Raw genomic sequence first — 12,011 nt, forward strand, 5'->3', positions numbered from 1 at the left:
TTAGCTGGCCTAGTCCAAGGATTTGATGAAAACCAGTGCTATTTCTGTGACCAGATGAGTGAGTATTCTAAACGCTTTTCCTCAGGACACAATGTGCCTCTTCCATCATGGGGTGAGAGCCACACTAAAATGAGCAGTCGACCTCACTTGGATGCGTCTTCTTGGAAAACACACATCAGGGGTCAATTCCAACTGGTGGCGAGCTAAGCAGACCGTGATATGTCATCACCAGATTCTGTTCAAGGATTAATGGCTCCAAAGAACAAGATGCTTCACTAAGTCGTCCTGTAATGTAACACCCAAGTGTGACCCCATCCCGCCATTCCTGTCCCCTTTACAGACCCAAAAGGCAGTGGGTGGCTTTCTACAGGTCATAGAAGAACAGGGTACATCGATAATCCACTACATGTTCGAAATCATCTCTGCTGATTCAGGCCAAGTCATAACACTGCCTTTGAGACCTGCCAAAACAGGGCAGCTTGCCCTGGAATGGGTTAGGGTAGCGAGAGATGGAATTTTGTTTAGAGCATCTCTGACCACGAAGGAAGGCTACAATGTCCCTGGAAAGATTTTTGTCTGATTCTGCTACTAATTTGGCTCAAATGACCTTGAACGGTTGAGGGATTTCTGTAACTCCCTTCACTCTCTATATAAAAGAGCTACAATAATGAGATTTCAGTGACTGAACTGTGGCCTTCTCAAGCCAGAGGTGCAGAGATAAGGGCAGGGACAGGGACTCTTGGCTTTCTTTGTATCTGACAAGGATATCAGTTCACCAGCAAGTTCATCTTTAAGGTACGGTATGTTTACTGAGTATATGTTTATCTGGTGTGTGGCTAGAAATTAAAATGTATAGCCATTCTCATATATATGATCATCATTGGCCAATTGAACTCATTTTCACCTTATTTTGAACATGCTATCCCAGAACTAGCTGGAAATAATTTAAATGGGCCAAATAATAAGATTTCAATTGGCCACACTTGTTTTGTTGTTGTTGTTTTAACAAGTTACTATGTGATGATGTTCTAAATGTTATCTGTGTTCTGATTTTAAAAAGCAATCTATACCCAAAGTTTTGTATATGGAAATGCTTAGCTTTCTATATTTTTTAAAGTACAGCCACATTTGAATATCAACTGACCAATCAGATGTTGAAAATTATTTCTAACACTTTATTAACTATTTTATTAGAAGAACAAACATATTTTTCCATCTTTGATTTTTTCCCCCTAAATGTCAATATTATGAGAATCTCAGGCTGTAGAGTGTGAAATTTGTCAATCTCACCGAACAAGACTCAGACCAAATAAGATTAACCAAATAAGAGATCTATCTCGTGTTGATTGATGGATAACATTCATTCTCCATGCCAGACCACAGAAGCCTCTCAGGAAGCTCATGGTTAGAAGTATTAATCTTTGATTTGGGGGTTTTATTTGGCTGTGTAGCCTGGGACATGGGAAATTAAACTGGAGTTCTTCCTTTTGTTTTGCACAGTGGACTATGCTGTAGCCTCTCCTTAGACAGATTTAGAAATGCATAAGCCTGACAAAGCCAAGTTTCAACAAATGCTAGCTTGATCAAGTGCATGTCTAATTTACAATGTATTTAAGAGTGAGTTTTAGGACTCTGGAAGTATAAGTTAAGTAGGAAAGTAAATTTAAGAATCACCAGTGGAAGCTGGGAGCTAGTGGCTCACACCTGTAATCCTAGCTACACAGGAGGCTGAGATCTGAGGATCGTGGTTCAAAGCCAGCCTAGGCACAAAAGTCTATGAGACTCTTATCTCCAATTAACCACCAGAAATCCAGAAATGGCACTGTGGCTCAAGTGGTAGACCACTTAGCCTTGAGCTGAATTGTTCAGGGACAGCATCTAGGCCCAGAGTTCAAGCCCCATGACTCACCAAAAAAGAAAAAAGAAAAATCACTAGTGGAATAATAGCTTTTCTACCTAGGTATTGGTTTGGTTTGAACTCATTCTCCCAATAGATATAAACTCTAGCAAAAAGCCAGACTGGGCTATGTAACAAAACCCTTTTCAAAACACCAGAGGGCTAGCCAGGTGCCAGTGGGTCATGCCTGTACTCTTAGCTGCTTGGGAAGCTGAGATCTAAGGCTCCCAGTTTGAAGTCAATCCCTAGGCAAACAAATTTAAGAAACTCTGGCTGCCAATTAACCAGCAAAATACCAGAAGTGGAAGTGTGGCTCAAGTGGTAGTGTGCCTTCTTTAAGCAAAACAGCTAACCAGGAGTTTAAGATGCTGAGCTCAAGCCCCAGAACACACATGCATTTGCACATGTGCTCACACCCACACCACAAACACACACCCAGAATGGTGACCATGACAGCTTGCTGCTCAGCACCAGGTGCTTTTCCTGCTTGGCTCTTGGATATCTGAGTCCCTGACTCTTTTTTATGTCATCCAGGCTCCTCCAGGAAAACAGAATCCTCCCCCGCCCCCACCCAACCTGGCCCCCAGTGCTCTGTGAACCATAGAAAATAAGAAACAGGTCAACACACTCAGATCCTAGCCTGCTGATAGCTTTTTAGAGATTTCTCAGACTTAATTCAGCCCTTGGGTGTGTATATATCGTCTGCTTTAAACTGGTTTGCTTCCTCTAGATCTTGACAGTAAATGAATGCCATGACGGTAAAAGGAAATCTTCCATCTGTATGCAAAGCCCAAGCTCCAGTCAAACAGATGTGAAATTCATGAGTTAAAAAGACCAGCTTCCTTCACAGAATATTCTGTTTTCTCCACAGAACTCTTCTGCTTAGAATGATATTTGAAATGTTAAGAAAAAGAGAAACATTTCCCTGAGTAGCTATTTCACCAAATGGGCCTTTCTTGCAATACCAGATACCTGGTTTGAATTTGAAGTTTCTTTAAGAGCATTTTGTAATTAAAGATTCTGTGACTAAATCTGGTACGTGGAGAGAGGTCTCACCTTTTACCTTCCTAAATTGCAACTTGCCTATGTAACTTCCTCCTAAGACAAAGGAGATAGTATCATATGCTTGTAGTTCTAGTTTTATAAGAGGCTGAGACAGGAAGATCATTTAATCATGAGTTTGTAGCCAGGTTGACAAACATACCAATAACCCATCTCAGGAAAAAAAAGTAGATATGCATATATATTCAAATGAATTAAATACAATTTACAAGTAGGTGGAAAATTGATACCTACATTTACGTCATTTGTATTTCGATGGACACAATCTATTTGAATTTCTGTGTCCAAGAATTATTTTATTTACTATCATTTTTCAGGATTCTAAAATGATTCAGAGATCATAATGAGGACAGACCCTTATAAAATCAAATAATCTAAGAGTTATTGGACACTTTTTATTTTTATTAAAAAGTATTCATGCCAGGCACTGGTGGCTCATGTCTGTAATCCTAGCTACTCAGAAGGCTGAGATCTGAGGATTGTGGTTCAGATTGTGCCAGCCTGGGCAGGAAAATCTGTGAGACCCTTATCTCCAATGAAGGACCAAAAAGCCAAAAATGGTACTATGGCTTAAAGTGGTAGAGCACTAGACTTCAGTAGTGCTTGAGTACTATCTCTGATTTAACCCCAGGACTGGCACCAAAACATTCTTTCAATTATTTTCAAAATATTTTGACAAAATTATTACCTTTATTTCCATTTCAAATTAGTAATATGAACATTTTTTCTCTCTCTTTACACACACACACACACACACACACGCACACACACACACACACACACACGAATAAATGGCAGTATCTGGATTCAAACTCATCCCAGATTGGAGTGGCCTTATTTCCAGGACCTGAGGCTTGCTTTTGTGTCATGTTTCAGAGATGAACAATCAATACATCCGCCGGGAAGTCTTCTGCTGTGAGACCTGCGATGAACTCAAAAGCTTCTGGGAAAAAGAAATCAGTAAGCAGACTTGTTACAGAGAGCTCGAGGAGACTCGCCAGGGAAGGAGTGCCCTGAGAAAGTGTGTGGACTGTTTTTTCTCTCTTTCTATTTTTCTTTTGGTACTGGGGGCTTGAACATGACATGGGCACTGTCTTTGGCTTCTTTTACTCAAGGGTGGGGCTCTACTATTTGAGCCACTGCTCGGCTTGTGGCTTTTTTTTGGTAGTTTCATGGATATAAGAGTCTCACAGACTTTTCTTTCTGGGCTGGCTTTGAACCATGATCATCAGACCTTAGCCTCTTGAGTAGCTAGGATTATAAGTATGATCTACTGGCCTCCTGGCTTCTCTGACTTTATTGTTTAAGTAGGCTATCCCAGAAACAGAGCAAGTGTAAAGAGGCCCTTTAACCAGGTAGCAGCAGACAGGAACAAGGGGGAAAGACTATACTCCATTTCAGATTCCCATGGAAAGACAGCAGAAAAGATCACATCTTTTACGATCAGCTAGTGTGAATAACTGCACTAAGCTTCAAGCTATCCTAGTGATTTCTAAGGAGTTACCTGGCTCCAGGATGCATTAGGACAGGATTTGAATAAGAAAGCATTGGGTTATCTGATATATCGGATATAATTGTATTTGGTTATCTGAAATTGGATAGGGGACGGGGGAAAACAAGATGAGGGGTGGGGGAGGGGGGAAGGGAAATGGGAACCATGACATGTGAAAGGGTATCAATGTGTGGGAATTAAGGCACCATTTATCTGGCAAATATCATGTAACCCTTCTATTAATTACAATAAAAATATATTAAAAAAAAGATAAACCTCGTTTCCATAAAAAAAAAGAAAGCATTGGGAGACAGATGTGGGAGAGTTGGGATTTTTGGTTTTGTTTGTTTGTTATATTGGCTAAGCCTTTTGCTATCTCTAAAAACGTTCATAGTAGACAGGCAACATCTCCTCAGCCAGCAAGGTTTACAAAAGTCAAATTGTAAAATACAAAATATTTTAAAACAATATTAATCCCTTCAGAGGTCCATACCTGTAATCCTAGTTACTAAGGAATCTGATACCTGAGGATTATAGTGTGACGCCAGCCTGGGCAGAAAAGTTCATGAGACCTTTAACTACAATTAAGCATCAGAAAACAGGAAGTGGCTCTATGGCTCAAAATGGTAGAGCATTAGCCTTGAGCTGAAGAGCTCAGGAACAGCGCCCAGGCCCAGAGTTCAAGTCCTATGACAAAAAATAATTAAAGAAAAAAATTATTAATTATTCAGAAGGCAGAGATGAAGGAAGAATCACGAGTTTTAGGCCATTAGAGCCTGTCTTAGAAAACGAATATACACAAACAAAAGCGTTAAAGAGCTGGGGGCATGGCTCAAGAGGTAGAGTACTTGCCTAGCACTGTGTGAGGTTTTGGGTTCTATCCCCAGTACCACAAACATTTATGCTTGGATCTTGCAGGCCCATGTACAGCCCACCTCTCGCAGGATTGATCAGCATTGTTGACAGTTAGGACCTGATAACTCTTCCCTGTGGAAGGGTGTCTTGGCTTCTTGAAACTGTTCAGCCTCATCAAATCTTTGGTATCAGTAGGATTGTCCCTCCACTCAGCCCTCTTGTGACAAAGTGTACCCAGCAACTTCAGATATGGATGAACTTTTAGTAAACACAGACAAAAATGTCATTCTATGGGTTGGGAGTGTTGCCTAGTGGTAGAGTGCTTACCTAGCATGTACAAAGCCCTGGGTTCAATTCCTCAGTACCACATACACAGAAAAAAAAACAAACAAACAGAAATAGCACTGTGACTCCAGTGGCAGAGTTGTAGCCTTGAAAGCCCAAGGACAGTATCCAGGCCCGGAGTTCAAGGCCCAGGACTGGCAAAAAAAAAAGGTCATTCTGTTATTTAAAACCTCATCGTCATCTCTTGACTCTTATGATCCTTAGTGTATGAGCGTATACTAAATTGCATATTAGACTGAGATATTTGTCAATGGGAGAAGCTAGTTTAATAAAGAGATCCTTGTGGAATGGTACGTATTAAGGGGGTAGGGGAGGATAATGTCCTACCAAAGGGAATGTTTCCTATATGGAAGACTTGTGTCTGAATTCAAGGCCAGAACCCTGCCTTCACAGGCCCAGTCCATCGACTCAAATGGAGCCACTTAGCTGCTTTATGTCCATAGTGGAGAGAGCTTATGCCGCAGAGGGGTGATATTTACCTATTCTGCTAGTCAGGTGGTTACCCTAAGTCCATGTAGCTGTATCTGTGCAATCATACTGGACTAAGACAGACAGACAGGCAAAGAGACAAAGACAGAGAGAGAGAGAGAGAGAGAGAGAGAGAGAGAGAGAGAGAGAGAGAGAGAGAGAGAGAGAGAGTTAGATAAACTTTACTCAGGGAGCTGAGGATCATGGTTCAAAGCCAGCCTGGGCAGGGAAAATCTGAGACTCTTAGATCTAAACAAGCACCAAAAGACTAGAAGTGGAGTGCTAGTCTTGAGTGTAAAAGCTAAAGGACAATGGCTAGGCCCTGAGTTCAAGCCCCAGTACACACACACACACACACACACACACACACACACACACACACACACAGAAATGTTCTGAGTAAACAGGATAAAAAAAAATCCGTGAAAGTCTCCACCAACCCTTTTGGGAACAAGACAACAAAGGCAATGTTTTCATTTTGTGTTGCTTTGCCTCTCCTAAGCTAATCTAACAACGGCCTATGCCAAAACTTGGTGGAGTATGTTTAGCACATGCCTGTGTATTCACTGACAGTAGACAGCCAGCACTGGAGAGAATCCATTTTTCACTGCTAATTGATGCGTCTGGCAGAGGTCCTAGAGATGAAATCACTCACAAGTGAAGTGGGCAACCCCAGAACTAGAACCCCACCTGGCTTTGTTTGTGTAAATCTAGCAACTCAGCACTACTGGGTTGGTGTCCTGAAGAAGGTGAGAATTGGTAACATAGAACTGGCTGGGCAATCTGAGAAAAGACAAGAGGTGTGACCTATGAACATACTTCCTGTTTGGCCTGGGATGGCCCAGGTATACAACTACCATTTCAATGTAATTCTTCATTTTGTTTACTTTCTTTTTTCCATATATTTTTATTGTAATTAATAGAAGGGTTACATTATCTTCACCAGATAGAAGGTGCATTACTTCACAAATATTGATACCCTTTCTCATGTCTTGGTCCCCATTTCCCTCCCACTACCCCTGCCCCTCATCTTGTTTTCCCCCTTCCCTATCCTATTTCAAATATTTGTTTACTTTCCTATTTCTCTTCCATTCTTTTTTCTTCTCATCTCGTATCTCTTTGCTTTCTCCCTTTCTTTCTGCTAGTACTGAGAATTTCTAAATCTTAGTGACCCACCTTCAGCTATAACTGTATGTTTTAAATGCAAGAAATGTGGTCTTGTGCATTTAAGAGAATTCACAGTGTCAGGAAGTTATGAAATCCAGTGAACTGGGGAAGAGAGGGGTTTGAATTAAGCCAGGCACAACTGGCCTGTGCCTCTAATCATAGCTACTGAGGAGGCTGAGGTTTGAGGATCAGTGTTTGGAGCCAGATGGGCAGAAAGGTCTGTGAGACTCATCTCCAATTAACCAGCACAAAACTGGTATAGTGCCAGCCTTGAGTGAAAAAGCAAAAAGTCAAAAAAAGAAAAGAACACACTAACCAGCTGTGTGTATGGTGTCCCTCTCATCAGGCTCCGAGAAGAATGGAAGCAGAGACTAGAGAAGAGGCTGAGGATGCTGGATAATCCTGATGAGAAGGAAAAGCAACTTAACCCCACGGACTGAGGGCTTCCTATCTCAAAGCCAACAAATCACCAAGAACACTTTTCTAGGAAAAAATATGAAATGAATGCCCAAATTAGGTTACTCAAGCAGTATCTTCTCTCTTTGCCTTTTCATGGTAAAGGGCAAGTTCATGGGAAACCTCCCCTCTCCTGCCCCTTAGCCCCAATCCACAGCATCCATGCTAATAGCAGTTATTATCCAGTTTCAATCCTCTCTGCAGAGGTTAAGGTGACTGCGAATCACAGGGAAAGCTCTAGGTATTGGCTATAAAAAATCTCTGAATGTTTTCTCTGAGCTTCCGGAGAGAAATTGGAAATCTGGCTTTCCTGCATCACCTGGAATAAGAAAGTCAACAAATATTTAAAAATAATAAAAATTTAAAAATAACTAATAAAATTCTTTGTCCTCCTTTTTCCCTTTCAACAATTAAACTAGCTGCAGAAATAATAATTAATAATAATGAATTGCCTGTAATAATAATAATAGTTGTATTTTGAATGACAATATGATTTAAAAGTAAATTATTTTTGTCTCTATAGATTTGGCTTGGTTTTGTTTTGTTTCATTATCATGCTTACTCAGAAATATAAGTACTTTCTGGCTGGGCCCGGGTAGCTCACTCTTTAATCTTAGCTACTCAAAAGCTGAGATATGAGGATCATGGTTCAAAGCCAGCCAAAGCAAGAATGTCTGTGAGATTTTTATTTCCATTTAACCACAAAAAAAGCCAAAAGTGAAGGTGTACCCCAAGGGATAAAGTAAAAAGGCTAAGAAACTGTCCAGATACTGAGTTCAAGCTCCACTGCTGCCACAAAATAAAGAAAAAGATAAAACTGTTGAAACTGAACTTATGTGGCTGGTTGGGTATTTGTTGTTGTTGCTGTTTGTTTGTTTGTTGTCAGTTGTGGGGCTTGAACTATGAGCCTGGGCACGGTCCCTGAACTCTTGCGCTCAAGGCTAGCTGCTCGACCACTTTGAGCCAAGCACCACTTCCAGTTTTCTGGTGGCTAAATGGAGATAAGAGTCTCCTGCACTTCCATGCCCAGGCTGACTTTGAACAGCGATCCTCAGATCTCAGTCTCTTGAGTAGCTAGGATTAAAGGCATGAGCCACCAGCCCCGAGCTAGCCAGGTATTTTAATGGAATGTGAATGCTCTCCAGGGTAGGTGTTGCCTTGGGAAGAGGCCTCTGTGCTGCCAGCATGAGGCTGTAGGAAAAGAAAAGAAAAGGCACATTGGGATGAGGTTGGGGGAAGCCCTTGAAATGCCGCACTAAGGAGTTTTGGACTTCACACGAGCAATGGAGACTCATCAAAGGTTTCTAAGCAAGCAAGAAACTTGCTAAGAACTTATCTTAGTAACTTAGTCAAACAACCCTGGCAGTAGTGTGGAGAATGCACTCTACAGACGTTAGGGATTGTCTTTGTTAGAACTATGATTATCTCAACAGCTTTATTTGGAATATCCACTCTGTCCAAGGGGAATGACAGTACAAATAATACTGCAGATTTGGTCAGCTGAAGCAAGGACCACAATTTGGCAAATTTGCCTTCAGCTGGGAAATCAAGGAAACTTTAAATTTCCATGGTGTTTTGTTTTTAGTTTTGTGCTGAAAGTCGGGCTTGAACTCGGGGGTGTCTCTCTCTTCTTTGGCTTTATTGTTCAAGGCTGGTGCTCTGCCACTGAAGCCACAGCTCTACCTCTGCCTTTTTTCCTGCTTAGGAGATAAGAGTCTCATGTATTTTTCTGTCCAGACTGCCTTTGAACCATGATACTGAGATTCCAGCACCCGGAGTAGTTAGAATGACAGGCGTGAGCCACCAGCATCCAACTTCTAATTTTCTTTTTATTTCAAAATTAACTACCCTGAATTGGAGCTGTGGCTCAAGGCAGTAGATTGCTAGCCTTGAGCAAAAGTGCTCAGGGACTGTGCCCAGGCCCTGAGTTCAAACTCCACAACCAACAACAACAACAAAAATTAATTACATAGTCCTGGTGATAAGCTTGTGGAAACCACAGACTGGAAGAAACACACACACACACACACACACACACACACACACACACACACACACACACACACCAATAATCTGCCAAGTCAGAAATAAGTTCAATTACTTTTATACTGTAAGGTTGTTGATGGCAGATGGTGCAGAGCCATCAGAGGTCTTTTTGCCTTTTGGAAAGCTCAAAATGAAGTCAGTACCAGTGACAGATCAAGGGAGAAGTCTTCCTTTTCAGAAAGCAATCGAATGGGCATATTGAAAACACTCTGGGTCCTGAGAGCAGTACACAAGGCCTTGGGATATTGGGGTATGGGTGAGCTGAACTGGCACTTAGAGGCTTTGATGCTGGAGTGCGGGGAGACCGAGAGAGACATTAGTTAGGAAAGTATTATTGTCCTAGGCTTGCAGACAACATGGGCAGTGCCCAGTCTATTTGGTCCACTGGGCAAATCACAGGATTATTTACAACACTGGTCACAGTTCTCCCTCCTAAAACCAGAAAAACTAAACCACTAAAGCGCAGATAGGGAACAAAGCCGACTTCTTAGATGACCATGACAAGGACAGAAAAAGAGTGCTTTGGGAATGAGAAGCCATACCAAGTTCCATTTCAAAAATTTATTCATATATCAGTTAAAAGCCAATGAAAAGAGAGAAGGGTGTGTGTGTGTGTGTGTGTGTGTGTGTGTGTGTGTGTGTGTGTGTCTGTGTCTGTGTCTGTGTCTGTGTATAATGCAATTAGTTGACCAGGAGTTGGTGGCTCATGCCTTAATCTTAGACATTCAGGAGGCTGAGAACTGGGGACCAAGTTCAGAATCCAGCCTGGGCAGAAAGGCCAAAAGACTCTAATCTCCAATTAAACAATTAAAGGCCAAAAGTAGAACTGTGGCTCAAGTGATAAAGCAGCAGCTTTGAGCAAAAAAGCCAAGCAAAGGCCCTGGTATTGACACACACACACACACACACACACACACACACACACGCACACACACACACACACACACACAATTAGTTAGATTAATAAAAGCTGGACCCTGATAACTCTCACCTATAATCCAAGCTACTCAGGAGGCTTAGATCTGAGGATCTTGATTTGAAGTCAGCCTGGACAGGAAAATCTATTAAATTGTTATCTCCAACTAACCAGCAAAACAATAATGTTTAAGAACAAATGGTAGAGCCCACATCCTGTGTTCAAACCCCAGTATCAATACACACACACACACACACACACACACACACACACACACACACACTTCATTTAGTTAAATTTTTAAAAAATCAATGCTCAGGTGGTACATGGGTACATAAGCCTATCAATTATGTCAACAACTGACATGATGGATTCATAAATGAGATGATATTGGTGACGTAGAGGCTTTGGGTCCCTAATTCCACAGCAGAGGAGTTTTTCTATTCCTCTGGCATGATTTTGCCTGTTAAAGGTGTCTTTATCTTTCCCAAGCGCATACTGGGCAGTCACACTTGTATTTCAGTATGGTTAAGTTTCAGCCAGTAGTAGATCCTGTGGCCAGAGTGAAAGTCCAGAGTGTACAGAGAAGAGAGTGAAAATCAAGCCTCCATCTCTTCTCCCTGATTCAAAGCCCCAGAACCCCGGTATTAACCCAACATCTGAGGAATTATTCAGAAATAGAGTTGGGAACAGAGTCTGGACCCCAGGGAATCTTGGTACAAACCCTGAGAACAATGTTGACCTATGAAGGTCAAGGTCAGAGCTGAACTTTTCCACCAGGCTCACACTGAAACAGTATCCAAGGCACGAAGACACCCTACCCTCCATTATCCTTTTAAGCCCCATCTTGTAAGACTATCTGACAATTTTATAAAAAACAAAAAATTACAATGCAAAGACTCTTCATTATGAGATGTGAACAAATCAGAGTTCAGAGTTATTCTGCTATATTAATATATCTACTCCAGTTTTCTGTTGGTTGGCATTTGCCCGGTATTAGAGCTCCATCCTTTTATTTACCTTCTGTTTATTCTGTGCTACAGGAATGTGCAATATACGAATATGCATTCACTTTGTTCCTATTTACTGTCTACTGTCATCCAGAAGTAAAACTAAATACAACAAATGAAGTATCTGACCTTCTTGTTTTTGTTTTTGTGAGATTTCTTTTTTGCCGGTCCTGGGGCTTGAACTCCTGGCCTGGGTGCTGTCCCTGAGCTTCTTTTGCTCAAGGCTAGCTCTCTACCACTCGAACCACAGTGCCACCTCTGGCTTTTTCTGAGTAGTGTATTGGAGATAAGATTCTC

The 12,011-nt window shown here is 41.5% G+C and overlaps 1 protein-coding gene across 1 annotated transcript; it reads left to right on the forward strand.

Annotated features, from left to right (window-relative positions):
* Positions 1-3,834: 3,834 nt before the first annotated feature.
* On the forward strand, positions 3,835-7,726 carry Fam240b (family with sequence similarity 240 member B). Its single transcript, XM_090329078.1, has 2 exons — positions 3,835-3,980; positions 7,633-7,726. The coding sequence occupies exons 1-2, from the start codon at positions 3,838-3,840 to the stop codon at positions 7,724-7,726; spliced, it is 237 nt and encodes a 78-aa protein (XP_090185204.1). The 5' UTR covers positions 3,835-3,837.
* The last annotated feature ends 4,285 nt before the right edge of the window (positions 7,727-12,011 follow it).

This window comes from Megascapheus bottae, chromosome 3 (genome assembly GCF_031878675.1).
Source record: "Megascapheus bottae isolate mThoBot1 chromosome 3, mThoBot2.hap1, whole genome shotgun sequence".
NCBI lineage: Eukaryota > Metazoa > Chordata > Mammalia > Rodentia > Geomyidae > Megascapheus > Megascapheus bottae.